Source organism: Oryctolagus cuniculus, chromosome 18 (assembly GCF_964237555.1).
Source record: "Oryctolagus cuniculus chromosome 18, mOryCun1.1, whole genome shotgun sequence".
Lineage (NCBI taxonomy): Eukaryota > Metazoa > Chordata > Mammalia > Lagomorpha > Leporidae > Oryctolagus > Oryctolagus cuniculus.
In genome coordinates, this window is record NC_091449.1 from 18875955 (window position 1) to 18901296 (window position 25342).

At 63.0% G+C, this 25342-nt stretch overlaps 1 protein-coding gene across 1 annotated transcript; it reads left to right on the forward strand.

Moving 5' to 3' along the window:
* The first annotated feature begins 447 nt into the window (after positions 1-447).
* On the forward strand, positions 448-25329 carry LOC103345435 (IgGFc-binding protein). Its single transcript, XM_051836098.2, has 17 exons — positions 448-723; positions 824-961; positions 1058-1217; positions 1374-1753; positions 2745-3270; positions 3475-4070; positions 4237-4801; positions 7775-8373; positions 9869-10382; positions 12396-12601; positions 13553-13954; positions 14925-15211; positions 16056-16321; positions 16645-17237; positions 19049-19565; positions 21251-21822; positions 25015-25329. The coding sequence occupies exons 2-17, from the start codon at positions 851-853 to the stop codon at positions 25309-25311; spliced, it is 6591 nt and encodes a 2196-aa protein (XP_051692058.2). The 5' UTR covers positions 448-723; positions 824-850; the 3' UTR covers positions 25312-25329.
* Positions 25330-25342: the final 13 nt, after the last annotated feature.

Here is a 25342-nt window from a genome sequence, read left to right on the forward strand (position 1 = left end):
GTGACTTGGAGCGAGGAGACCAGAGGTGAGGCTGCACATGCTCTCTAACCTCTGGGGTGGGGGGGAGAGGATGGGGCTGGGAGGGGCCGGAGGGGGTCGAGGAGGCTGGCAGGGGCCTCAGAGGTCTCTGTGCCCCCAGCCTCGCTGCTGTATCCCTACGGGCGGGAGCACGGAGACCAGGTGCTCCCCGCCAAGGATGACGGCTTCTCTGAGGAGCTGCCACTGCTGGAGCCCTTCACCCTCTTTGGGGTCCCGCACAGGACGGCCTATGTGAGACTCCGCCCCCTGCCCTGGACTCCCCAGCTCTCTCGCCTCCCCGCCACACACCCCCCCGCCCCTGAGCCTCAGTCCTCCTCCCCCCTCCCAGCGCGGCCCGGGCCCTCCGTGCTGCCTGACGGGTGACACCATGCCACTGGCCTCTGCCGCCCTCACCCCTACCAGGTCTGCACCAACGGGCTGGTGTCCTTTGGGGAGCCGGTGGCCCTGTTCACCCCTGAGGCCTTTCCCCTGGAGACAGGCCAGGCCTTCGTGGCTCCCTTTTGGGCTGATGGGTCCACGTCCAGCGGGGGCCACGTGTGGTACCGCCAGAGCCGCCGGCCGGAGCTGCTGCGGCGCGCTGCTGGGGACCTGGCCGCCGCCTTCCCCCACGGCCCTCACAGCCCCCGTGCGCTGCTTGTGGCCACCTGGGACCAAATCCCCTTCTACGGATCTCTTGGCTCCCAGGTGAGGAGGGAGCTGGGGAAAGAGAGAGACAGAGAGAGGGAAGAGGGGGGGGGGAGGGGATGGAGATGGAGTCCCAGCTCCCTGCGCCCGGCCTCCGCAGGTGAACACCTTCCAGCTGGTGCTGGTCATGGGCAGTGGCACCTCCTGGGCGCTGTTTCTGTACAATGACATCCAGTGGACCACGGGCGTGGCCAGCGGCGGGAGCCCCCACAGCGGCCTGGGGGGCATTGCTGCCCAGGTGTGTGGGGAGCACACAGAGGCTGCCCGGAGTCCTCCCGTGGCCAGGGGGTGGGGAGGTGGCCCCGCTAACTCCGCCCTCCTGGCTCGCACCCAGGCGGGCTTCAACAGCGGCCGGCAGGGGCACTACTTCTCCGTGCCTGGCTCCAGGACCGCCGACATCCTGCACGTGGCAGGCACCAGCAACGTGGGCGTCCCGGGGCGCTGGGCCTTCCGCACGGATGCCTTCGCTGTCCCCAACGGCTGTGCCTACAGTGGTGAGGCGTTGGGGACAGGTCTAAGCCCCCAGACCCCAGCCTCTCCCCATCCAGGACCAAGGGGACCGGGCTCCCAGCGTTTCCGCCCCAGACCCCCGGTACCCTCCTCCTTGGACTCCCGCTCAGGTTCCCCCGTCTGGCCCCCTCCCTCTGCAGGTCAGTTCCTGCCGCTCGGGGCCACTTTCTGGGACAGTAGCGCCTGCAGCCACCGGTGCCACTGTGGGCAGGAGGGCCGGGTGCGCTGCTGGCCAGAGGGCTGCCAGGGGGGCCAGCAGTGCGCACCTGCACACCCTTTTGCACGCTGCCACGCCCCTCGGGGCCCCACCTGCCGCCTGGGCGCCCAGGGCCATCTGCATACTCTCTCGGGGAGGCAGCTGCGGCTCCGGCCTTGCCGCTTCGTCCTGGCCCGGCTGCCCGGTGTCCGTGTGGACGTGGAGCTGGCAGGAGAAGCCCCAGAGCCAGTGGTCCTGGTGCAGCTGCTGGTCCACGGCCAGGACTTGGTGGTGCGGTCAGACGGCCCCCCGGGACACGTGCTGGTGAGTGGGACCAGCGGATGGCGCCGGGGCCAGTCACTCAGACAAGCGGGCAGGCAGAGAGATTTGATCAATGGTGGTGGACCCACAGACAGAGAAACTGACAGACGGAACAGCAGGCAGAGATGGAGACGAAGATGTGGGGTAGACAGACAGGCAGGCAGGCAGGCAGGCAGACACACAGACAGTGTCAGGTTGGGGTGCTCAGAACAGGCAGTGTGACACAGATGGGAGTCCCAGGCAGGTGGAGCCCAGGGAGTACCCTTAGGGCGACCTTGCCTTGTCCATGGGCGCCGCACCCCCCCTTTGTTGCACAGCTGGGTTTCTGTCTCCCACCCTGTTGAAGCAGGCAGTGGGTGGGCTCTCAGGCCACCCTGCCTACTGACCCCGCTGACCCGCCTGCGTGCCCCCGCCCTCACCTTCCCCGATGCCAGGCTCCCTCTGCACCCCTTCCTCAGCCCACTCTCCTCCTGTGCCCCTGCCTCCAGCACCCCTGCACCTGCCCTCATCCCTGTGCCCAGGCAGCTGAACACACATGGGCTGGCGGCTGCCATGGCCATGAACTTGGGGGGTCTTGACCTGCCTCCTCCCTGAGGACCACTCGCACCCCCCCCCTCCCCTCAGACCAAACCCCTCCCGGACTCACCCTCGGCCCAAGAGCTCATACCTCCTGTGTCCCTGGCAAGCCACGCCCCTCGCTCCGCCCTCTGGCTGCCCCCTGGCTTCCCTCCCTGGCTCACTCAACCTGTGCTTCCTCCCAGCCCCCTCTGAACCGAGGCCCAGCCCAGCCTCCTCTTCCTCATCTCCACTCATGCTTCAGGCCTCTCCTTTAGACCTGCGGCTGTGAACCCCCCCAAGGGCTGCCCCCTCTCCTGTTCCCCAGACCCAGGGCCTCACCCCCTTTCTGCCCAACACCAGCCACCGACAGCCTCCCCGTGCCCAGCTGACCAGTGCCGAGGGCACCTGACCCCAGGGCTGCGTCCTGGTCCCGCAGGTGAACGGGCACCTGCGGCCTCTGCCCCTGTCCGTCCCTGAGGCCGGCCTCGCTGTCCACTCGTGGGACTCAGCCACCCGCCTGGCCATGGACACAGGCCTCGAACTGTGGATCCAGGATGGACGCCTAGAGCTCACCGTGCCAGAGGCGGAGGTCTCCGTCACCAGGGGCCTGTGTGGCCCGGAGGCCCTGACTCCTGTGGGAACACCACAGCTGGAGCCCGCCTCCTTCCAAGCCAGCTGGCAGGAGGCGGGGCCCTGTGGCTCGCCGTGGCCCAGCTGCCCGGTCCACCTGAGGGCCAGGTATGCCGGCCCCGAGGCCTGTGGGCGACTCTCGGCTCTGACGGGCCCCTTTGCAGCCTGTGCCTGGACCGTCCCAGTGGGCCCGTTCGTGGATGCCTGCGTCGAGGAGCTGTGTGCAGCCCACGGGAGCCTGCCTGTCCTCTGCCGGGCCCTGGCCGCCTTCGTGCGGACCTGTCAAGCTATGGACATCCCCGTGGGCACCTGGCGTGGTCCTGGCTTCTGTGGTGAGCTGCTGGAGGGAGGTGGCAAAGAAGAGGGTGGGAGTATCCAGTTGCACAGGTTGTGAACTGCACATGAACTTGAAGGGCCATCTTACCTACTCCCTGGGGCCCTGGGAGGGGGTGGGTTTCTGATGAAGACATAGCTCCGGGGTTGGCAGGTCCCACCCGTGAGGTGGTTGTGGGGGGTTCCCCCTCTTCTTTCTCCAGAACCATCCTGTCCTGAAAACAGCCACTGGGAGACGTGTGCCGACACCTGCGGAGCCCGCTGCCCCCACGAGGACGAGGCCCTGGCCTGTGGCGGCCCCTGCCGTGAGGGCTGTGTGTGCGACGCCGGCCACCTGCGCAGCGGTGGGACTTGTGTGCACCCTGCGGCCTGCGGCTGCCCTTGGCAGGGCCGCGTGCTGCCCCTGGGAGCCCAGGAGCTGAGCCCCGACTGCCGCGAGCTGTGCCAGTGCAGGGAAGCTGGGCGGCCGCCTCACTGCAGGCCCCAGGCTTGCGCAGCGGGGACCGCGTGCCTCCTGCGTGCCGGGGCCTGGCACTGTGAGGCCCGCAGAGGCAGCAGCTGGGTGTCGGGGGACCCCCATTACCGCACCTTTGACGGCGCCGCCTTCACGGCGCAGGGGGCGTGCCGCTACGTGCTGAGCCGCACCTGCCGCGCTCTTCCGGGGGCGCCGGCCTTCGTGGTGTGGGTGGACAATGAGTACCTGAGTCCCGCGGCCAGCGTGACCGGGGCGCGGCAGATCGAGGTGGATGTCCACGGGGTGAAGGTGGTGATGGAGGCCCTGACGCCCGGGAGGGTGCAGGTAAGCTGGGGCGGGGCTGGGGCTGGAACCACCCCCTCCCCCATCCAGCGCAGCTCAGACTCAAAGTCCTGGGGAGACAGAGTCCAACCCTGGGAAGGCGCTCAGGGAGTCACTGGCCCGCTTAGGGGGAGTCCGATGGAGCCCTGGCCCCACCTGTGTTTTGCAGGTGAACGGGACCCTGGCTCACCTGCCCCTGCACCTGGCCGGGGGCCTCGTGCACGTCTACTTCAGCGGCACAGGGGCGGTGCTGCAGACCAGCGCCGGCCTCCTCGTCTCCTACGACTGGCGCCGCCACGTGTCCATCATGGTGCCCGAGACCTACGCGGGCGCCCTCTGCGGCCTGGGCGGGGACTTCAACGGGGACCCCCTGGATGACTTACGCGCCCCCAACGGCTCCCTCCTGCACGACCCAGAGGCCTTTGCACTCAGTTGGATGGACCCGGCCTCCCCGGCCGGCTGCTCCATCACAGGCCCCGCCCCTCTGTGCCCGCACGACAGGGAAGGCCGATATCAGTCGCTGGCCTTCTGCGGGCTGCTGGGCGCCCGGGACGGGCCCTTCCAGGCCTGTGATGAGCCGGCCGAGGCCCGGGTCCACGTGGAGAACTGTGTCCACGACCTCTGCGCCACCGGGGGCTCGCGGCAGGTGCTGTGCGAGGTGCTGGGGAGCTACGCCCAGCAGTGCCAGAGGCACGGCCTCCCGGTGCAGCCCTGGAGACACCTGGTGGACTGCGGTGAGTGGCACCTGAGCGGGTTCCCATCGCGCCGGCCCGATCGGCTCATTTGACTGGGTTGCGTGATGCATGCTTTCAGAGTGGCTACGTCATTAGTGCTGGCTTCACCGCCTCCGTCTCCCTGGGATGCTTCTTGGGCCGTCGGCTCCACGTGCAGACAGGCTCACTCTGCAAACGGTGACTCCAGACTTGGGAGGCGCTCAGATTTCAGCCCAGCAGGAAGAGAGTCCCATGGGTCTTGGGTGCAAGTGTCTCCGCGGCTCTGATTGGCTCCTCCTGGAGCCAATCCTGTGACCAGGAGCATAGGATCCCCCAATAGGAACCCAGGCTCTGCCCCTGGGGAGACTGCGGGCGGAAGTTGAGATGAGGTTAGCAGTGGGCAGTGGGTACTGGCTGGTACCCGAAGGACAAATGACCACTTCCTGCTGCCCCGCGGTCTTTGTCAAGAGCCGTTGTGATGGAGAGCAGCGGTGCAGGGGATCCAATTGTGTGCATTTTTATTGCCGCTGGCTGTAAGAATTGCCAGAGACGCGGCAGTTTAAGCAGCCCAGTTCTGCGGGCTGGAATTCCCACAAGGTTCCCTCAGGCTAAGGTCAAGGCCTGGACAGGACCAGACCCCCTCTGGAGGCTGAAGCAGAGACTCCCGTCCCACAGACCCTGCGTCTGTCACCAGCCCTTCATTGCCTCCAGCTCTGGGATGCTTTGCACCTGCTGCCTCCAAGGCCAGGCAGGGTCAGCCCCAAACATAAGTGGCTCAGCCCAGCAGGAAAGAGGCTGTGGGTCGAGAGAGCCCCCAGGTCTGTGTGTGTAGCACTGAGGTCCCTCTGCACTTGCTGCACATCCCCTCGGGGCTGTCCCTGTCTCTAGAGGCCGCCCACCAGCCTTGGCTCCAGGCCCCTCCCGCCACCATCAAAGCCACTGACAGAGGGGCCAAGTCCCCCGCACTTCAGTCCTTCATGCCTCTGCCTCCCTTGCCACTTCGCAGAGCCCAGCTGACCCCCACTGAGGCATCCCCCGGGCTCCTCTCTCCCACCCCGGAGTCTGGGAGCTTCACCTCATTTACATCGTCCCTTTGTCCTGTGACGGGGGTAGGCTGGGATTATTCAACTGACCACCGCAGACTGTGTGCACACAATGCCCCCAAAGCAGAAAGTGGACGCAAATCTTTCCTGTCCCACCGGGTCCCATTCTATGTCATTTGTGAAAGCAGAGCGCGCCCCACCTGTGCCACATCCAAGCCAAGGGTGCAGGCCCCGGGTCAGCGCCATCCCTTTCCAGCTCTGGGCGCTCAGGGACCCGCCGGACTGCTCTGTGCCTCAGTTTCCCCTTTAACCCCCAGCCGCGAATGATGATAGCGGCACCCCCCTCTCCAGGGCTGCTGTGGGAATCGGACAGGTGAGCAGTTCCTGGCGCCACAGTGTGAATGAGTGGGGAGTAACCAGCAGGAACGTGCCACGTGCGAAGGCAGGGGTGAGGGTGGAGACTGCAGGAGGGGATGGGGGGCTCTGGTGCCCTGACCATGGTCGGGAACCTTTTCTTTTTTCCTGCGAAGGGCCATTTCGGTATTTATAACAGCATCTGTAGGCCGTATAAAACAATCAACGTAAAAACTGGCCTGTTACAGACGTACCGAATGTCGAGTCCCGCCTGCGGCCACCTTGGTAATACCAGGCCAGATGGTGCTGCAGGCCTTACACAGCCCGTGCCCAGGGCATTCCCCGCCCCACCCTAGGAGGGGCAACGCAGGCAGCGGGGACGCAGGAACACGCGCGGGGAAGGCTGCAGCCCAGGCCCCGGGTCCTCTCACTTCTTACACTGGGAGTTGCCCCGAAACGCACACACACATGCACTCGTGCACACTGCACACACGGACATGAATGCATGCACCCGTGCGCACACACATGTACACATGCATGCACACGGACTGCTCACCTCCTCAGCAATCCCCCCTGCACGACGTCCCTCCTCATCTGCGAAACCCTCAAAGACAGGTGTAGGGTCTGTGATGCGTCTTGGTCACCAGGATCAGGTCTCTAAAAATGTCACTCAGACCTCCTCCATCTCCTGGCTAAAACCATCCATGGGTCCCCATTGCCCTGGACACGAGACTTGACCTTCAGGGCTCCTCCTGAGAGACGCCGCTCTGCTGCCCCTCCCTCTGGCTGTCCCCCAGCCTCCCCCTCTCCCTGGCTCACCCACCATGCTGGCCTCTCTGCTGCTTATGGAACACCCCAGACTCTCCCACCTCGGGGGCTGCCTTCCCCACCTGGAACACTCTTCCCCAGATGTCGCATGCCTGGCTCTCTCTGTCATTCAGGGCTCTGCTCGAACGTCACCTCTTCCAGGAAGCCTGCTGGTCACTGTATGTAGAGCAGCCCCCCGCCCCTGTTCTGTCCAGCTTTGTCACCTGACCCAGCCCCTCAGGTCTTTGTGTATCACGGGTTCACCTTCCCTGCCCCTCCTGGAGCAGGGTCAGCGTGTCTGCACCGTGCAGGTTCGGGCTTTCCAGTCCACCTGCGTTTGCAGCCTCTTCATGCTCCTCTTAGGACCCCAAAGCCACTACGGATGACCCACGGACCACTGAGGCAGGCCACGTTACAAGGCTCTGTGTGGACGCTGTGTTTTACGTAATTTTCATACCTCCTGTCTTGCTCTCCCCCTGGCCACTGAAGCATGGGCAGACTGTTCTTAGATCACAGGCTGGACCCGGCAGGTCTGCTGACAGATGTCCAGCAGGCATAGCTTGTCCACCTCTGCTCTAGCAGGTCGGGGATTCCTGGTGACCATGGTCACTGCTATGTTCCCGGCCCCCAGAATGTCCCTGGCACGTAGTAGATGCTCAGTTAAAGTGGCCAAGCCAATGCTACTGGCGAGGGCTTCAGCAAATCCTCGCCACGTGCTGGGCTTTGGGGAGGCCGCAGGGAGCAGAATTTGATGTTGGGGCAGTGAAGCCGTGTCCTTGTGTCCCTCCAGAGCCGGCCTGCCCGCCCCACAGCCACTACGAGCTCTGCGGCTCCTCCTGCCCCAGCTCCTGCGCGGAGCCCGCCCTGCCCGACAGCTGCCCCACGCCGTGCCAGGAGGGCTGCCAGTGCGACGCCGGCTTCGTGCTCAGCGGCACCGACTGCGTGTCTCCCAGCCAGTGCGGCTGCTCCGCGGGCGGCCGGTACCACCCGGCCGGGGAGGCCTTCTGGGCTGGGGAGCGCTGTGAGCGCTTCTGCCGCTGCGAGGCTTCCAGCCACGCCGTGCACTGCTCCCCTGCCTCCTGCGGGCCTGGGCAGAGATGTGGGAACCGCGGGGGCATCTTCGGGTGCCACCCGCTGTCCCCTGGCACCTGCCATGCAGCCGGGCGCTCGGGCATCATCACCTTCGACGGGAGGGCCATGGAGCTGCCCAGCACCTGTGCTTCTGTCTTTGCCGAGTCCTGTGGCGCCCCCGGCTCCCTGCCCTTCTTCAGAGTGGAACTGGGAAAGGAGAACAGGTCGCACAGCCCCCTGACACTCATCTCAGAGGTGTCCATCCAGGTCAATGGGACCCAGGTGCACCTGCAGAGGGCCAGCCCTGGCATGGCGCAGGTGAGCACCTGGTTTGGGCTGATGTGTGGGACCCCAGCCCCTTACCCACCCAGATCCTTCCAATATTTCCACAGTGTAACCTCTCGTCTCCGACTATACATCCTTTCCTGCTAATTCTGTCAGTGCCTTTGGTTTAACACCACGGCAAAACCCCCCTCAAAACAGCTTAAGAACAAAAGGAATTTATGGGTGTGCATCTAAAAAAAATCTATGGATCCCTGGATTCAGGCATTGTCACTCCCAGGCACTCAGACAATATGCCTGCTCCCCGGCCCCACCTCTGAACACTGCTTCTTCCATTGCCGGCATGGAGCCCAGGCAGCGAGGAGAAAGATGGCTGCCTACCACTGGAGGAAGAGAATAAGCTCTTCCTGAAAAGTCCCAGGGCTGCCCCTCATTGGCCCAGCTTGAGTCATGTGACCATCTCTGAGCCCGCCTTTGTGGACTAGCTGATTGGCTGGGCCTGGGTCATGTGCTACAAGTTAGGATGGGGTTAACTTCCTGTGAGCCGCATGGATGGATTTTGGAGAGGCCATTTCTTAGGCAAATCTGCCTGGCGGGCGTTTGGCCGAGTGGTTACCGCGTCGCTTGGCAAGCCCGCATCCCCTGTCAGTGGAGCGCCTGGCTCCCGCTTCCTGCAAATGCGCACCCTGGAAGGCAGCAGGTTCAAGTCCTTGGGCCCCTGCCACCCATGTGGGAGACCCAGGCCTGAGTCCTGTTCCCAACTTTGGCCTAGCCCAGCCTTGGCTGTTAGCATTTGAGGAGTGAAGCAGTGGATGGGAGATTCTCTCTCCTCTCTCTCTCTCTCTCCTTTCTCTCTCTCTCCCTTACTCCCTGCCTTTCAAATAAATACAAATTTTTAAAGGGGCCGGCATTGTGGTATATCAGGTTAAGCCACCCCCTAGCTGTCAGCATCCCCTATGGGTGCCGGTACCTGTCCCAGCTGCTCCACTTCCAATGCAGCTCCCTGCTGATGGTCTGGGAAAACAGCAGAAGACGGCCCAAGTCCTTGGGCCCCTGCTACCCATGTGGGAGACCCAGATGAAGCTCGTGGCTCATGGCTTTGGCCTGGCCCAGCCCTAGCCGTTGCATCCAATCTGGGGCATCAACCAGCGCATGCAAGACCTCTCTCTCTGCCTCTCCTTCTCTCTATAACTCTTCCTTGCAAACAAATAAACACATGGTTTTAAAAAAAATGTTTAAAGGAGAAAATCCAGATAAAGGAGAAAAGGATGTTGAGCAGGAGAAAGTGTTCACTCCTTTCCAGGTCCTTGTCCCTCAGGGGGACACCCTGTTTCTGCCAAGGGCCACTAGATATTTATACCCTCATTGGGGCCACACAAAATTATCAGCTTAAAACCGCTGCTGGAGAGGTTCTGAATTCCCAGTCCCAGCCGCAGGGCCAGACCAGATGGCCTCGAGGGCTCTGCGCGGTCCCCGCCCCTGTCTCTGCACCTACTGCGCTCCAAGCGTCCGCGGCCCGCCCTCCCCCCAGGTGAACGGCGAGACGACGGCGCTGCCCGCGAGCTTGGCCGGCGGCAGCCTGGACGTGCACTGGAACGGCCTCTCCTTCGTGCTGCTCTCGGACTTCGGCCTGTGGCTCAGCACGGATGCCACCTACAGCCTCACGCTCACCGTGCCCCGGCTCTACGAGGGGCACACCTGCGGGCTCTGCGGCAGCCTCGCCAGCGCCCCGGAGGCCCGCGACCTCTCGGAGCAGCGCAGCGGGTCCTGCGCCGGCGACTGCGCGGCCGCCTGCGCCGTCTGCGAGGACCCGGGGCAGATCGTGGCCGCCAGGAGGCGCTGCTGGCTGCTGCGCGAGCCCCGGGGGCCCTTCGGCCCCTGCCACGCCGAGGTGGACCCGGGCCCGTACATGTCCAGCTGCGTCAGGGATCTGTGTCTGGCGGAGGGCAGCGACCGCATCCTCTGCTCGGCCCTGCAGTCGTACGCCGCCGTCTGCCAGGGCGCCAACGTCACCCTCGGCGACTGGAGGAATTCCTCCTTCTGCGGTGAGTCGCGGCTCCGCGGGGGCGGCCGAGGCGGGAGCCCCCTGCACCCGGGTCCCAGAGGCGGGCGTAGGGAGGCGGGGTGGGGCTAGCACTCCCTCCGCCCAGACGCGCAGGGCAGCGCACAGCCCGTGTTCTGCTGCTCGCTGTGCGCCTTGGGTCCCACTCCTCCGCTCAGACCTGTACACCTGTCACGTCCCAGGGCGGAGCCAAGGGCTGCATGTCGCTGCTGTCACCTCCTCAGAGATACCTTGCAAGCGAGAGCCCAGGACTGTTTGTTAATATACATATTTAAAAGATGTATTTAGGCCGGCGCTGCGGCTCACTAAGCTAATCCTCCGCCTAGCGGCGCCGGCACACCGGGTTCTAGTCCCGGTCGGGGCACCGGATTCTGTCCCGGTTGCCCCTCTTCCAGGCCAGCTCTCTGCTGTGGCCAGGGAGTGCAGTGGAGGATGGCCCAGGTGCTTGGGCCCTGCACCCCATGGGAGACCAGGATAAGTACCTGGCTCCTGCCATCGGATCAGCGCGGTGCACCGGCCGCAGCGCACCCGCCGCGGTGGCTATTGGAGGGTGAACCAACAGCAAAGGAAGACCTTTCTCTCTGTCTCTCTCTCTCACTGTCCACTCTGCCTATCAAAAAAAAAATTTAAAAAATAAAAGATGTATTTATTTATTTGAGAGGAAGAGTGCCAGAGAAGGAAAGAGAGGTCTTCCATCCACTGGCTTACTTCCCAAGTGGCTGCAATAGCCAGGGCTGGGCCAGGCTGAAGCCAGGAGCCAGGGACTCCATCCTGCTTTACCACGTGGGTGCAGGGGCCCAAGCACTTGGGCCATCTTCCACTGCCTCCCCAGGCCCATTAGCAGGAAGCTGGATCAGAAGCGGAGCAGCTGGGACTCGAACCGGCACCCATATGGGATGCTGGCACCCAAGGTGGTGACTTAAGCCACTACATGATGACGCCAGCTTAGATTAGGTCGTACGAAAGAAAACAGCCGCGTGGCCTGCTCACCCCTAACACCACAGGCGCGACTTTCCCGAAGCCCTGAAAACCCGGCCCATGTTCTGAGCCTCCTGGTTCTCCCCGGGCGTCCTGCTCTCTCCCTTGCTCCAGTGCTGGAGGGGCCAGCCCTGCCGGGACATCAGCCGTCCCAGGCTGCTTCTGACGCTAGGCACCCGGCGGCCACCTTCTCTGCTGTGTGCAGCTCCCTTGTGCAAACACAGGCCATTGAAGTCCCCGTGGGGCCCTCCTGGGGACAAGGACACCCCTAAAACCAGTCCCTGTCCCCACTTAGGTTAGGTCCAGGTGTCAGTCTTGAACATCCAGGCAGTAGGGAGCCCTCAACGCTTTGCATTAGGGAAGAGGATAGGACAGTGTTCATGGAATGGAGAGAAAGGCCAGAGAGAGGCAGTTTCTGGATTAATAGTAAGTCCCAGTCATCCAAGGCTCACCCATGTGCCGGGCACTGTCCCAGCCAGCTAGTCTAGTTTAACTTGCTTAAGTCTTAACAGAATCATTTTTCATTTATATGAAAGACAGAGTTACAAAGAGAAAGGGAGAGACAGAGAGAGAGATCTTCCATCCACTGGTTTACTCCCCACATGGCTAAAGCTGTGCCAATCCAAAGCCAGGAGCCAGGAGCTTCTTCAGGGTCTCCCACATAGGTGCAGGGGCCCAAGGACTTGGGCATCCCTAGGCGCGTTCCCAGGGAGCTGGATCCGAAGTGGGGCATCCAAGACTCGAACCTGGCACCCATATGGGATGTCAGCGCTGCAGGCAGATGCTTATCCTATTACGCCACAGCGCTGGCCCCTGGTTAAGTCTTAAGACAGGTCCGAGGCCAGCACGGCAGAGCCCACAGAGACACAGCAGGTGGAGGAAGACTGGGCCCTAGGGAGATTAAGCAGCAGGACCTTGCCTGGGGACAGAGCCGGGGTTCCAAGCACTGGGTGGGGGAGACGAGCGAGGACATGCGTAGCCGACGCCTCCTTTCCCGCGTTTTCTCCTCCCTGCTCAGCGCCCGAGTGTCCCCAGCACAGCCGCTACCAGCTCTGCCTGGACCCCAGCCAGGCGCGGCTCTGCATCCCCGCGCCGCTGCACAGGCTCGGCGGCCGCCCCGGCTGCGCGGAGGGCTGCGCCTGCGATGACGCGCACCTGTGGGTCAGGGCCGAGTGCGTGACCCCGGAGCAGTGTGGCTGCGTGCACGGCGGCCGCGTGTACCAGGTGAGCAGCGGCCGGGCCAGCGCTGGGGTCAGGGGACTCCCGGACCACGCCGGGGAAGGACGCCCCGTCCAGGGACACCCGGATTCAGCTCTGGGCATGCGCAATGGGCCGCCTCTTCCTTACGGATGATCCCAGCGATACTGGCACAATTTACGAGGCCGGTTCTCTGTGCTCAGCCGTTTACCATTGCTAGTATTGTTCTTATTAATTATCTAGTGCCTATTAACTACGTGGCCTCAACTAAATGCATTGATGATGATAATAAGAGCAGGTAATATGATTTGGCATGAATAGATACAAAATGCTATACTAAATGTTTTTATTATCGCTGGTGTTATTGTGAATTCAACAGCATTTGAATCCAGTTTGATGGCCAGCATTTGAGTCCTGATCAGACGTCAGGTGCCATGCCACTACCACAGAGATACTAATTAACATGCACTTGGCACTTTATGTGTGTCTGTGTATCATTAAGCAAAATCATAAATTAATAATAATTAATAGTAACATATTTGGGGTGTTTCTATTTGCCTGCCTGTATGTAAGCATATTAAAATAGTGATGATGATGACGAGATTAGTTATGGCCTCTCTGGACTAGCCCTTCTGCTAACTATTTAGTGACAAACAATGATCACGTTGGTAACTGGGTTTTGATCACTTACTGCCATGTCACCATGGTATTCTCTGGGCGTTCAGAATATCAGCTTCCATGTCAGGAGCCTGCTCGCAGTGGGCTAGCCTGGCACTGAGGGCTTCACACGCAGGTCACACGCACCCCCAGACAGCTCTTTATTGCCCCATTGTGCGGAGGAGAAAACTGAGGCTGCAGGATGCCTGTCGCTCAGCCCCAGCCCTGGCCTGAGCCGGGCACCCAGCAGGGGACTCCCACCACGCCTTGCGCAGACCGGCCTGGGGGCTGCAGGTGCCGATCTGGCCTCGCTCTCCCCAGGTAGGAGACCTAGTCTGGATGAGCCGGTGCACCCGCCGGTGCAGCTGTGACGCACCTGGGCACTTCCGCTGCAGCCCAGCCCGCTGCCCTGCCGGGGAGATCTGCGCCGTGCGGGGTGGCCGGCTGGGCTGCCAGAGCCCGCTGGGCACCTGCGTGGTCACCGGAGACCCCCATTACTTCACCTTCGACGGGGCCATCACCCACTTCCAAGGCACCTGCACCTATCGCCTGGTCCATTCCTGCGGCCCGGAGCCCGTCCCCGGGGGCGTCTCTTTCAGCGTGGAGGCTTCCAACAGGAACTTCCGCAGCCACCTCGTGTCCTTCTTGTACCGCGTGGAGGTGAGGCTCAGCAGCCCTGGACTGACGGCCCACGTGATCCTGGAGAGAGGCCAGCAAGTCCAGGTGAGGCCAGCAGGGTAACTTCAGCCCCACCCAGGGCTGTTCACTTCTGAGCCTCATCCGCTTAAGCCCTCCGTGGGTCCATCCGCCCACCCACATATCAATCCATTTTCACCTGTCTTTTCCGTCCTTCCACTGGTCCCTCCCTCCCCCACCCTTCCACCCTCCACTCCTCAAGCGACCTGTTCTTCCATCAACCGTTTCTTCATCCAACCTCCTCTTAAACCCTAGAAAAACAGCACAGGACAGGGGAATCAGGGGTGCATGTGTGTATGGGGTGGATGCTAAGTGGGGCAAGCAGGAGAGACTTCCTGGAGGAGGTGGCTTTGGGCCAGACAGCTGCAGAGGGAAGGAGAGGTCTTGGGATTCGTGAGGGAAGAGTGTGCCAGGCAGAGGGAACAATGGGTGTCAGGTCTGCATGCAGGGGTGGCCTGTCCCTTCTTAAGAGCGAGCCCCAGAGGCCAGCGACCAGTGTGGCTGGAATGGAGTGAGCCGGAGGAGGCGAGATCAGAGAGCTGGCAGGACACAGACCCTTGGGGCCTGCTGTGCCAGGGGACTCGGGCTTTTACTCCACACAAAGTGGGGTCTCAGTGGCGGGGTGGTGTGGGTCTGGGTTCAGGGGTCCCTGGTGGGTCCTGGGTGCTAACTGGCCCCGCACTAGGGGACAGACCATCAGGAGCCTAGGGGAGGTTGCTGCTGGGACAATCCAGGCAGCAAGTGACAGTGGCCAGAATCGGGCAGAGGATGGTGGGTCGGGGGAGGTGTGGTGGATTCTGGAAGGGACTTGAGGAGGGCAGATGCGGGGAGGGAGAGAGGGCAGCTCCCTGACGCACTGGAGAGGAGGCGGGGGGGGGGCGGGGCGGGGCTGAGTACAGCGCAGCTCCAGACGTGAGGGTCCAGAGAGGGGTTTGGCTGGCATGGGGTGCGATGGGCAGTGGGGAAGGAGACAGACCCGAGCGCCTCTCGCCTCCAGGTGGACGGGCAGGTGGTGAGCCTCCCAGTGCAGCTGGGTGCCGAGGCCCGCGTGTGGCGGCAGCAGGGCCTGGTGCTCCTGCAGGTGGGCACCGGGCTGCAGGTGCACTTCAACGGCCGCCACACGCTGCTGGTGCGGGTGGGGCCTGAGCACCGGGGCCGCCTGTGCGGCCTCTGCGGCAACTTCAACGGCGACCCCGGCGACGACAAGGTGCTCCCGAGCGGGGCGCCCGCCCGCAGTGACGCGGACTTCGGCAACGCCTGGCAGACCCGGGACAGCCAGCCTGGGTGAGTGGCCATGCGGGGCCATGGGGGGGGGGCCCTGGCTGCAGACGTGGGGTTCAAATGGGGGAAACGGAGGCACAGAGGGAGTCCTACAGTCAGGAGTGGTGGAGTATGGACTTGAACCCAGGCATCCTGGCCACAGAGACCCGGATCCTAAATGCTCCCCGTCCCTCGTCTCAGAAGTCGCTGGGACTCCAGTGCTGTGACGTCCACTGCAGCCGCCCCGCTCTCCACACTCTGTAATCCTACACGTGCTGAGCTCACATAGCTGTGGCTCCTTGGCCTCCCAGCCACGTGTCCGTGCTCCATGTGCCCTGGGCTTGTGACATAGATTTGGAGACTCGTTCAAGGGACAGAGTGGACGTTCGAACAGCAAGGCCGATCCCAGAATCTGTGAGCTAATGAGTGGCCACTGGGTGCTGAGAATCCTCTGTTGCTAGGGCCTTCGATCCACTGGTTCACTCCCCAAATGGCCACAACGGCCGGAGCTGAACCAATCCCAAGCCAGGAGCCAGGAGCTTCTTCCTGGTCTCCCACGCAGGTGCAGGGGCCCAAGGACTTGGGCCATCTTCTACTGCCTTCCCAGGCCACAGCAGAGAGCTGGATCAGAGGTGGAGCAGCCGGGACTTGAACCGGCGCCCATATGGGATGCCGGAACTGCAGGCGGTGGCTTTACCTTCTACACCACAGTGCCAGCCCGCCTTCCAAGTTTCTAAAACTGCCCAGGAACTGTCCGAAGCTGGCAAGGAGCTGAGCAGGTGCAGGAGGCAGAGGCCGAGGCCTGGCAGGGCTGGCCCGGCAGGAGGCAGGAGACGTGCGGCTGCGCTGAGACCCCGTGTTCCCTCAGCTGCCGGCAGGACATGGGGGACACGCAGCCCTGCCAGGACAGGCCCCGAGTGGAGCAGCTCTGCGGCGTCCTCACGAACCGCTCCGGGCCCTTTGCCGAGTGCCACTGGCACGAGGACCCCGGGTCCTACCTGCACGCCTGCGTCTTCGACCTCTGCCAGTACGGCTCGGGCAACCGTGTGCTGTGCGCCGCCCTGGAGTCCTACGCGCAGCTCTGCGGCCTGCGGGGCGTCCGCCTGCCGGAGTGGCGCACCAGCCTGGGGTGCAGTAGGTGGCCCCTCACCCCCGGCCGCTGGGATGGCGACCTTGCCCCTTGGCTGGCTGGGATGTCGCCTGCCCAAAGACCCAAGCCAGGCCTGCGACCAGAGTCAGGGCTCCCCTGGGCCCTTCTGTCACCCCACCTCCCTGCCCTTGAACCTGGCTGTCCCGATGGCTCGTCTGGTGCCCGGGTTTAAATGGCCTGTGGACGTGATATGGGAAGTACCTGGTCTGTGGTCCCTTTGTGTCACGTGGCTCCCCAGCCGCTCTCTCGGATGGAGGGAGCCAGGCTCGTGGGGTGGTGCCCCCAAGCCATCTTTCCCCTCCCCCAGGTGTGGCGTGTCCAGCCAACAGCTACTACGACTTCTGCGGGCCGCCCTGCCCGGCCACCTGCGCCAGCCTCAACTCCTCCGCGCCCTGCACCCGCCAGTGCACAGCCGGCTGCTTCTGCCTGGAGGGCTTCGCGCTGGAGGGCGGGGTCTGCGTGCCGCTCGCTCGCTGCGGCTGCCACCTGCAGGGCCGCTACCTCCGTCTGGGCGCTGAGGTGCTGCCCACGGCCACCTGTGACCGGAAGTGCGTGTGCCGGGGGCCCGGGCGCCCGCTCGAGTGCCGCCCTCACGCCTGCCGGCGCCGGGAGCGGTGCCGTCAGCGTCAGGGCGTCTGGGGCTGCCACCCCATGCGCTACGGGACCCTGTGGCTCTACGGAGACCCCCACCTGCACACCCTCAGTGGCTCCCACCGGCAGCTTCGAGGGCCCGGCCGGGGGGTGCTAGTCAGAACATGCAGGCCGCACCACACCCCTTTCGCCGTCTGGGTGGAGGTGGCACGCCTGGAGCCATGGGGTGCTGCCTGGGCCCAGCAGGTGGACGTGGACGTGGCCGGATGGCGGCTGTCGCTGCTGGCGGGACAGTTCGGGGTGGTCCAGGTGAGCGTCCCCCTGCTCTGGCCCTGGGTCTAGCTCTCGGTGAGAGGGAGGAACAAAGGAGGTGCTGGCTCCCCGACCGCGCCGGCTGTGCACCCTGCTGAATCCAGGGGCCTCTGGGAGATGCCCGGCTGGAGCCTGGGCCCCCACCCCACCCTCTTCGGGACCACGCTCCCAGAGGGCAGAGCTGCTGCCGGGCTCACACGGCTGTGCCCAGACCCTTGCTCATGCGGCCAGTGCGACATGTCGAGACGCCGCTGTGGGGGGAGGGGAGGAGTGCGCGACACCTGCGGGGCCGCAGCCGGGCCTGGAAGACACAGGCGTCGCCTGGCTGGGAACGCCCATGGGTACAAACCTCTGGACTCGCCCCTGGCCTCTGGGGGTCCGGCAGGTGTGGTGTCTGGGCAGGACAGAGCGTCCTGCCTTCAGCAGTGTAGCAGCGGGTCTCTCCGTCCTCGCTGGCCTGCGTGTGGGGGCGTGGCCTGCACCTGGGGGCCTGGGGAGGGGGCGTGGCCTGCACCGGGCCGCCTGCGCCTGCCCTTATATGGGGCAGGCAGGCGCCAGCCCACCTGGGCGCTCCGCGGACCCTATGCAGGCCGCGTGGGGAACACTCACATTGCGTGGTGCTGGTCCTGGGAGCCCGGCTTCGAGTCCTCTGCCATTTGCTGGCTGCCCACCTTGGCCCGTGGCTTTGTGTCTCCGTGCCTCAGTTTCCCCACCTGGAAAACGGGCGACGTGGGCCGTGTGAGGATGAAGAGGCGGAGCTTGCCTGGGGCAAGGCGTCCGTGGGAGCAGGGAAGCATTTGATCAGGAAGTAGAACGGTTCCCGCAGAGGCTGTCACCCCCATCCCCGGCAGGCAGGACAGAGGTAGACAGTGGGTCAGGTCAAAGCCTCCCGTGGCCTACGCGACCCTGCAAGGCCAGCCTGTGTCACCCTCTGCCATTGGCCCCCTCTCACCCTGCTCCAGCCACCCCGACCTCCCTGATGTTCCTCCAACAGCCCAGGCAGGCACCTACCTCAGGGCCTTTGCACTGCCTGTTCCCACTGCCTGGAACACTCTTCCTTGGGGTCCTCTCGTAACTGACACATCCTCATCCCTCACGTCTGTGCTCAATTGTCTCTTCCTCCAAGAAGCCCTCCCTGACCACCCATCCCAGTCCCTGTTCTGACCGCCCGTGTTCTTTCCTTCCAAGTACTTGCCAGTATTTTCAATCCCCTTTCCTGTGAATCACTTCTTGGTTTCTTGTCTGTCTTCCTCGTGACCAGATGTGAGTTCTCCAAGGGCATGGGGCTTTCCTTTGTTTAAAATGGCCCAGAATGTCTGGGAGGAAGATGATACAAGACGCAAGCAAACTCTGGTTTCCCCAAAGGCTGTAGTTTGTTCTGCCTAAAAGAAAGAAAGCAGGGAGGGGAGCGACAGAGGGCAGCGAGGGTGTCGCTGTGTGAGGCGGGAGAGGCAGTGTGAGGTCACGGGAGCGTGGAGGGCACAGCACGTGCAAAGGGCCTGGGGCCAGACCAGCACCTGCTGTGTGGGAGGAACCACCTGGGCCGGTGCAGCTGGTCCAGAGCGGGTCAGGGGGTGGTGAGGGAGGGGTGCTGAGGCCAGCCCTGTGGGTCTGCACAGCCGTGGAGAGGAGTCTGGGTTTGGGCTGAGTGCACGGGGGAGCCATGCAAGGGTCTGAGCAAGAGAGGCACAAGATCCGGTTTGCGGTTCTGAAAGGACTCATGGAGGGAATCGAGGGCAGAAAAGCAGGGCCGGGCGGGGCTGGCGTGCGGGCCGGGCAGCCCCACAGCCTGCGCTTCTGTGTTCCAGGTGAACGGGTCCCAGGCCCACCTGCCCCTGACACTGGCCGGGGGCATGATCCGCGCCTTCTCCACGTCCTCGGCCGTCACCGTGTGGGCGGCCACCGGCCTCTCTGTGGCCTTTCACGAGTCCCGGGCCCTGTGGGTGACGGTGCCTGACACCTACGCAAGCGCCCTCTGCGGCCTGGGCGTGGCCCTCGGCACGGACACATGGGAGGACCTGGGGGGCCCCAGCGGCTCGCGTCTCCCCGAAGCCCCCAACGTAGCCACAGGCCTAGGTCCCCTGTGCCCGCAGGACAAGGCGGCCCTGTTCTGGGCCTTCTGCGGGCTGCTGGGCGCCCGGGAGGGGCCCTACGCGGCCTGCAGCCGGGACATGGATCCTCGGGTCCACGTGGAGAACTGCGTCCACGACCTCTGTGCCACAGGGGGCTCGAGGGACACGCTGTGTGCCGTGCTGGGGAGCTACGCCCAGGAATGCCAGCGCCGGGGCCTCCCGCTGCAGCCCTGGAGACATCTCGTGGCCTGCGGTGAGCCAGTGTCCCCGGGGTAGGGGAGGGTCTCACTCAGCCTCATTGCCCCAGCTGGCCCAATACCACCTTCAGGCTGTCCTCCTGGGTCAGTGCCCCACACGCTGAGCCGCGCACTGCGGGACCTGCTGCCACCCTGCCCGTTTAACCAATGACTCCCAGTATCCCCAGGGCAGCGTGCAGGTTCACGCCGCCGCCCAGTAGCAGGTGCTCCCTCGCTCTTCAGTGCTCCGCCTGGAAGCCCCCCCCCACGGTGTTGCTGCTCAGGGTCCCCTCGGCCTGCACGTGGGGCTCTACCGTGCGGACCGACCGGCTCTGGGGCAGGGTGGGGGGAGGTGCAGAACCAGGGGCCCAGGGCCCTGCTGTGATAGCTTCTACTTCGCAGATGGGGACCCTGGGGTGTGGGAGGTGGAGTAGTTTGTGCAGGAACCAGGATGCGGCAGCCTCCCCTGCCCCCGCCGCCTTGGGGAGGGGCAGCCTCTTTAGCTGAACGCTGGCTGGCACCCTCGTGTGGATGGGCTTGCTCCCGCCCCGCCCGCCGCTCCCCTTCAGCCTCTACCCTGGATCCCCAAGTGCGCGCTTCTCTCTCCCGGCACCGTGCAGGTTCTTATTGCACTTCCCGGGTCCTAAGCCCATGTGCCAGCAGGCCAGGCGGGCAACTGGGTGGAGTATGCGGGTCTCACCTGTGGGGGCTGCTGCTTCTGGGCGCTTGTGAGCCCAGGGGCCTTGTTGCTACCCTCGGCTCTGTGATGTGGAACTGGGGGGTCCGGCAGTCAGCCAGGCTCTCGGGGTCTGTTCCTCGTCTGTAGGAGAAAGCAGGAGACGCGAGTCCTTATTCGTGGGGTGGTGAACAAGCAGAGCAATGATAAGAGCAAGCTCCCGGGAACTGCTCGGGCATGGGCAGCACTTCTCAGTGGTAAACGAGGTGATCTTGCAGTTTCCAGAGGGTATTTTCTCTGGTGACGTCAGGAGGGAAATATTTAGAATTACACGAGAGAACACGCCGGAGACCACCAAGAAGAGGCCAGGATGCAGTCAGTGTTCAGAAATGTCATCTCAGACTCATTACTCCATGACCATCACCATCAGCACCACCACTACCACCACCATCATCCCTGTCATCACACCACCAACATCACCACCACCACCATCACCACCATCATCACCATCACCACCAACACCATCACCACCAGAATTCCCATCACCACCATCACCTTCACCATCACCACCACCATCATCCCTGTCACCACCAACACCACTACCATCAGCACCACCACCACCACCATCACCACCACCCCCATCACCATCACCACCACCACCACCACCACCACCATCATCACCATCACCACCAACACCATCACCACCAGAATCCCCGTCACCACCACCAACAACACCACTACCATCAGCACCACCACCACCATCCCCACCACCATCCCCACCATCACCACCATCACCACCATCACCACCATCACCATAACCATTGCCACCACCATCACCATCATCACCCCACCACTGTCACAACTACCATCACCACCATCACCCTCCTCACCTCCTAGTGACGCCTCCACTTGCACACTTACCACCTGTCCTTTGCCCTCCCCTTGCTGCCCCGGCCCTGTGCTGGTGGCAGCGCCCCAGAGCGGTCACTCGCCTCAGTCCCCTAACCTCCATCTGTGTCCCTCCAGAGCCGGCCTGCCCGCCCCACAGCCACTACGAGCTCTGCGGCTCCTCCTGCCCCAGCTCCTGCGCGGAGCCCGCCCTGCCCGACAGCTGCCCCACGCCGTGCCAGGAGGGCTGCCAGTGCGACGCCGGCTTCGTGCTCAGCGGCACCGACTGCGTGTCTCCCAGCCAGTGCGGCTGCTCCGCGGGCGGCCGGTACCACCCGGCCGGGGAGGCCTTCTGGGCTGGGGAGCGCTGTGAGCGCTTCTGCCGCTGCGAGGCTTCCAGCCACGCCGTGCAGTGCTCCCCTGCCTCCTGCGGGCCTGGGCAGAGATGTGGGAACCGCGGGGGCATCTTCGGGTGCCACCCGCTGTCCCCTGGTGCCTACCATGCAGCCGGGCACTCGGGCATCACCACAGCAGATGGGAGGACCACCCAGTGCCCAGGCACTTCCGGTTTTGCCGCGTCCTGTGCTGCCTCCTGCCCACAGCGCTTTCTCCAAGTGGAACTTGGCAGGAACAGTCCGGGCAGCCCCACTGTGTTTATTTCAAAGCTGTCTTTCAAGGCTAACGGGACCCACACTTGTCTGCAGACAGAGGTAAGCCCTTGTTTGCATCTTGGACTGTACACTAAAGAGAAATGCAAGGGCTCCAACCACATAAAAACCACATGCTGTCTCCTGGTGAGCGCACATACATAACTGAAAATTCCAGAGGGCTATCAGGCATGGTTTGATCAGGGTGCTAACTCTGTTTCCCAGTACTCTTCTGGTGTGTGGCGCTCTGTAGTATCAGCTTTGTCCTCGGGCTGGCTTTTTCCTGTGGTAGCAAAATGACTTCAGCATTTTCAGGCCTCAGAATATGAATTCCCCGTTGCCTAATACAAAATCCAAATATCTTCTTACTCCCAACAACTGCATAAAATTTGCAAGGAGTCTGGGGGAGGTTGTGCCCTGTTCTGCGCCAAGGGTCGCAATCAGAAGGGAAGACATGGGGCGGGAGGGGGGATGGGGAAGGGGCAACAGCCAGGACTCTACCAAGCTGAAGCCAGGAGCTTCTTCTGGGTCTCCCACGTGGGTGCAGGGGCCCAAGCACTTGGGCCATCTTCTGCTGCTTTCCCAGGCACGTTAGCAGGGAGCTGGATGGGAAGCGGAGTAGCCGGGACACGAACCAGTGGCCATACGGGATGCCTGCTCTCGGGTGGTGGCTTTTACCTGCGCACCGCAGTGCCGGCCGCTCTGCCCTTCACTTTATGGGGCCCTGCTGAGCCAATCATGTGGCCCAGAGATTGTCTTAACTCTATGTGATCCTAGCTCGGGAGTTACAGGGCCCGGGAGAACTCATGGCTGTTTGCTGCTTGGTGCAGGGAGACAGGCTGAAACGGGAACCTACTGCAGAGTGCACAAATACCCCCCACCAGAATTTCCTGTTGCCGTCATCTTCAAAGACCGTCTGGGCTCAGTGGACGCCCCTCTGGGACCTGAGCCTTTGTCTGGGACCCACAGGGTGGGCGTGTCCCCCCAACGCCCCCCCCTCCCCTGCCTGTGGGCCCCTGCCTACAGCGGGCCCATTGTTGGCTGTGGGAAAACGCACAGCCACACCCTCCGCCCGCCCCCTTCCAGGAAGGGAGCGCTGTCTGTCTGTCGGGATTAGTCATGCCATCCGCCTCCGCACAACAGCCCCATTGAAAGCAAAGGGCAGCCCGCAGGGGGGGAGGCAGCTGGGCTCCCCACCATGCAGATGTGGAAACTGAGGCTTAGGAAGGGGAGACTTGCTTGCCCGAGGTCACCCCGTGAGGAAGCGGTGCAGTGAGGTTGGAAGATTTGTTGATTTACTTTGAAAGTAGGATAACAGAGAGAGAGAGAGAGAGGGGTCTTCCATCGCTGGTCCACTCCCCAGATGGCTCCAATGGCCAGCACTGGTCCAGGCTGAAGCCAGGAGCCAGGAGCTTCATCCAGGTCTCCCACCTGGGTGCAAGGGTCCAAACACTTGGGCCATCTTTACTGCTTTTTCCCAGGCCATAGCAGGGAGCTGGATCAGAAGCGGAGCAGCCGGGACTAGAACCGGCGCCCATATGGGATGCTGGCACTGCAGGCGGCGGCTTTACCCGCCACGCCACAGTGCTGGCCCCGGAGCTGGGATTTGAATCCAGGCTGTGAGTTCCTTCCTTTTCCACCTGTGGGCCTACTGTGTGCTCCCAAAGCTGTGACTGACTGCAGGAGGGTGGGTGCTGACTCACCTGTCATGGAACCTGGGAGATCAGGTTTTCGTTCCTTCGCTCAATAGTACTTCCAAGGGCCCTGTCTCCAGGAGCTGCCGCCAGGGCACGAGTCTTGAGAGACCCTCCATGTACTGCAGCTGGGTAGGGAGGGGCTGGGGGATTAAGGGGAGCGTGAGACCGTGCAGGGCAGGGGTGAGTGTGGGACCGTGAGGCTTGGCGCTGAGTGGCCCCGGAAGCTGCATGGAGGAGGTGACATTTAAGCAAGGTCCAGAGGAAAGAGGAGGAGGGAGGGCAAAGCTGGCAGCGAGGGCTGGGCGTGGCTGGTCAGTGTGTGGCATCTGAGAAACCCCAGGGAGGCCGGCGCAGCTGGAGCCGAGTGAGCGAGCAGGCAGGGGGGAGGAGATGAGCTCAGAGAGGCGCCGCCGCCCAGAGACCAGAGCTGGTGTCGCTTACCTGGCATGGGGCTGGGCAGGACTTGGGCTATGATCTGGTCTGAGGGGCAGCCAGGTGGGGGGCAGAGAAGGAGCTTGCCCCGCCCCCCAGGAGGGTGGAGGTGGGGCCACGGTGGGGGCAGGCTGAGAAATGGGTGCTTCTGGAACCATTCTCTGAGGTTTCATCCCTCCCCGACTTCAGAGGTCTCTGAGTGGTATGGGCCCTGGGGTCGTCTGGTCACACCCCCCCACACACACACCCATGTTTGCCCTGTGCACCTGCGCTGGAGGTACACGGCCTGCCCAGCAGACGTGAGTCCCACAGCCCCTGTACCAGGACTGGGAGTGACGGAGGCGGGTGGAGGGTGGCCTGACCGGCTCGTACCATACTCCTGGGCGCGACCAAGGGCCTTGCTGCTGGCGGCCACGTGGCCGGTGCCTTGCCACAGCGAGAGTGCCAGCCAGGCTCTCACGACGGCAGACTCCCCGTCCTGCCTCTGCAGCCGGCCCAGAACCCCTCCCGGCCAAGCCACGGTTAAGTCACCGCGGCTAGGAAGGGACGGAGCTGGGCGCCAAGGGGTCCTGGCCTGTGGCCTGTGAACCCATTATCAAAAAGGGAAAAACACAGGCAAGGGGGCTCCAAATCTTTCATGGAAAATGGAATACAAAATTTATATTTAGTGGAAAAAATGTTGAAATCCATGCACGATTTTTTCATAATACAGATTTTCCATGAATTTTTGAAGACCTCTCACATATAGAAAATACATAATATAGAATATGGAACACAGACATAGAAATGTCATGTCTTAAGTGTGTTTAACATTTAGCTTACTAAATTCTAAATTTACTTTCCTCTATATTCTCTGTGTTTTTTTAAATATAGCACATTTTAACTTGTGCTTTTTAAGGTTTATTTCATTTATTTGAAAGGCAAAGTGGCAGAGAAAAAAGATTGATCTGCTGGTTCACTTCCCAAATGGCTGCAATGGTCAGGGCTGAGCCAAGAGCCTGGAACTCCACCCGGGTCTCCCACATGGGTGGCAGGAGCCCGAGCACTTGGGCTGTCCTTTGCTGTCTTGTCCAGGTCACAGAGCGACTGGACAGAGGCACCTGCAGTGTCTGCTCTTCTCCCGCAGGTGCTGAGCCCAGGGACCACAGGGAACGGCTGCACGGAAGCCCAGGCGGCCGCATGCACCTGTCTGCCCATCTCTCAGCCCCCGTCCTGTCCAAGAAGCGGCGCCTGGGAGCACGGCCGCCACCGCAGCCCCCCAGCCCAGCTCGGCCTCTCTGTCTCCACTTGGGAAGCCAGGGCTGCAGCCCAACCAGAAGCCGTCTCTCGGAGGGGCGTGCCCGCTGTCCCCCAGCCCCGGGCTGGCCCCTCGAGCGCGCCCAGCCTTCACGGAAGGGCAGTCAAACCATGGAACCCAAAGTAATAAAGGTGTGACTCAGCGGCCACGCCGCACG

Coding starts and splice junctions, on each gene's coding strand:
- LOC103345435 (XM_051836098.2), top strand. CDS start 851: ATGGGCAGTGGCACCTCCTGGGCGCTGTTTCTGTACAATGACATCCAG. Junction 1,754..2,744: donor GCCCCCCGGGACACGTGCTG/GTGAGTGGGACC, acceptor CTGGTCCCGCAG/GTGAACGGGCACCTGCGGCC. Junction 19,566..21,250: donor GAGACATCTCGTGGCCTGCG/GTGAGCCAGTGT, acceptor GTGTCCCTCCAG/AGCCGGCCTGCCCGCCCCAC.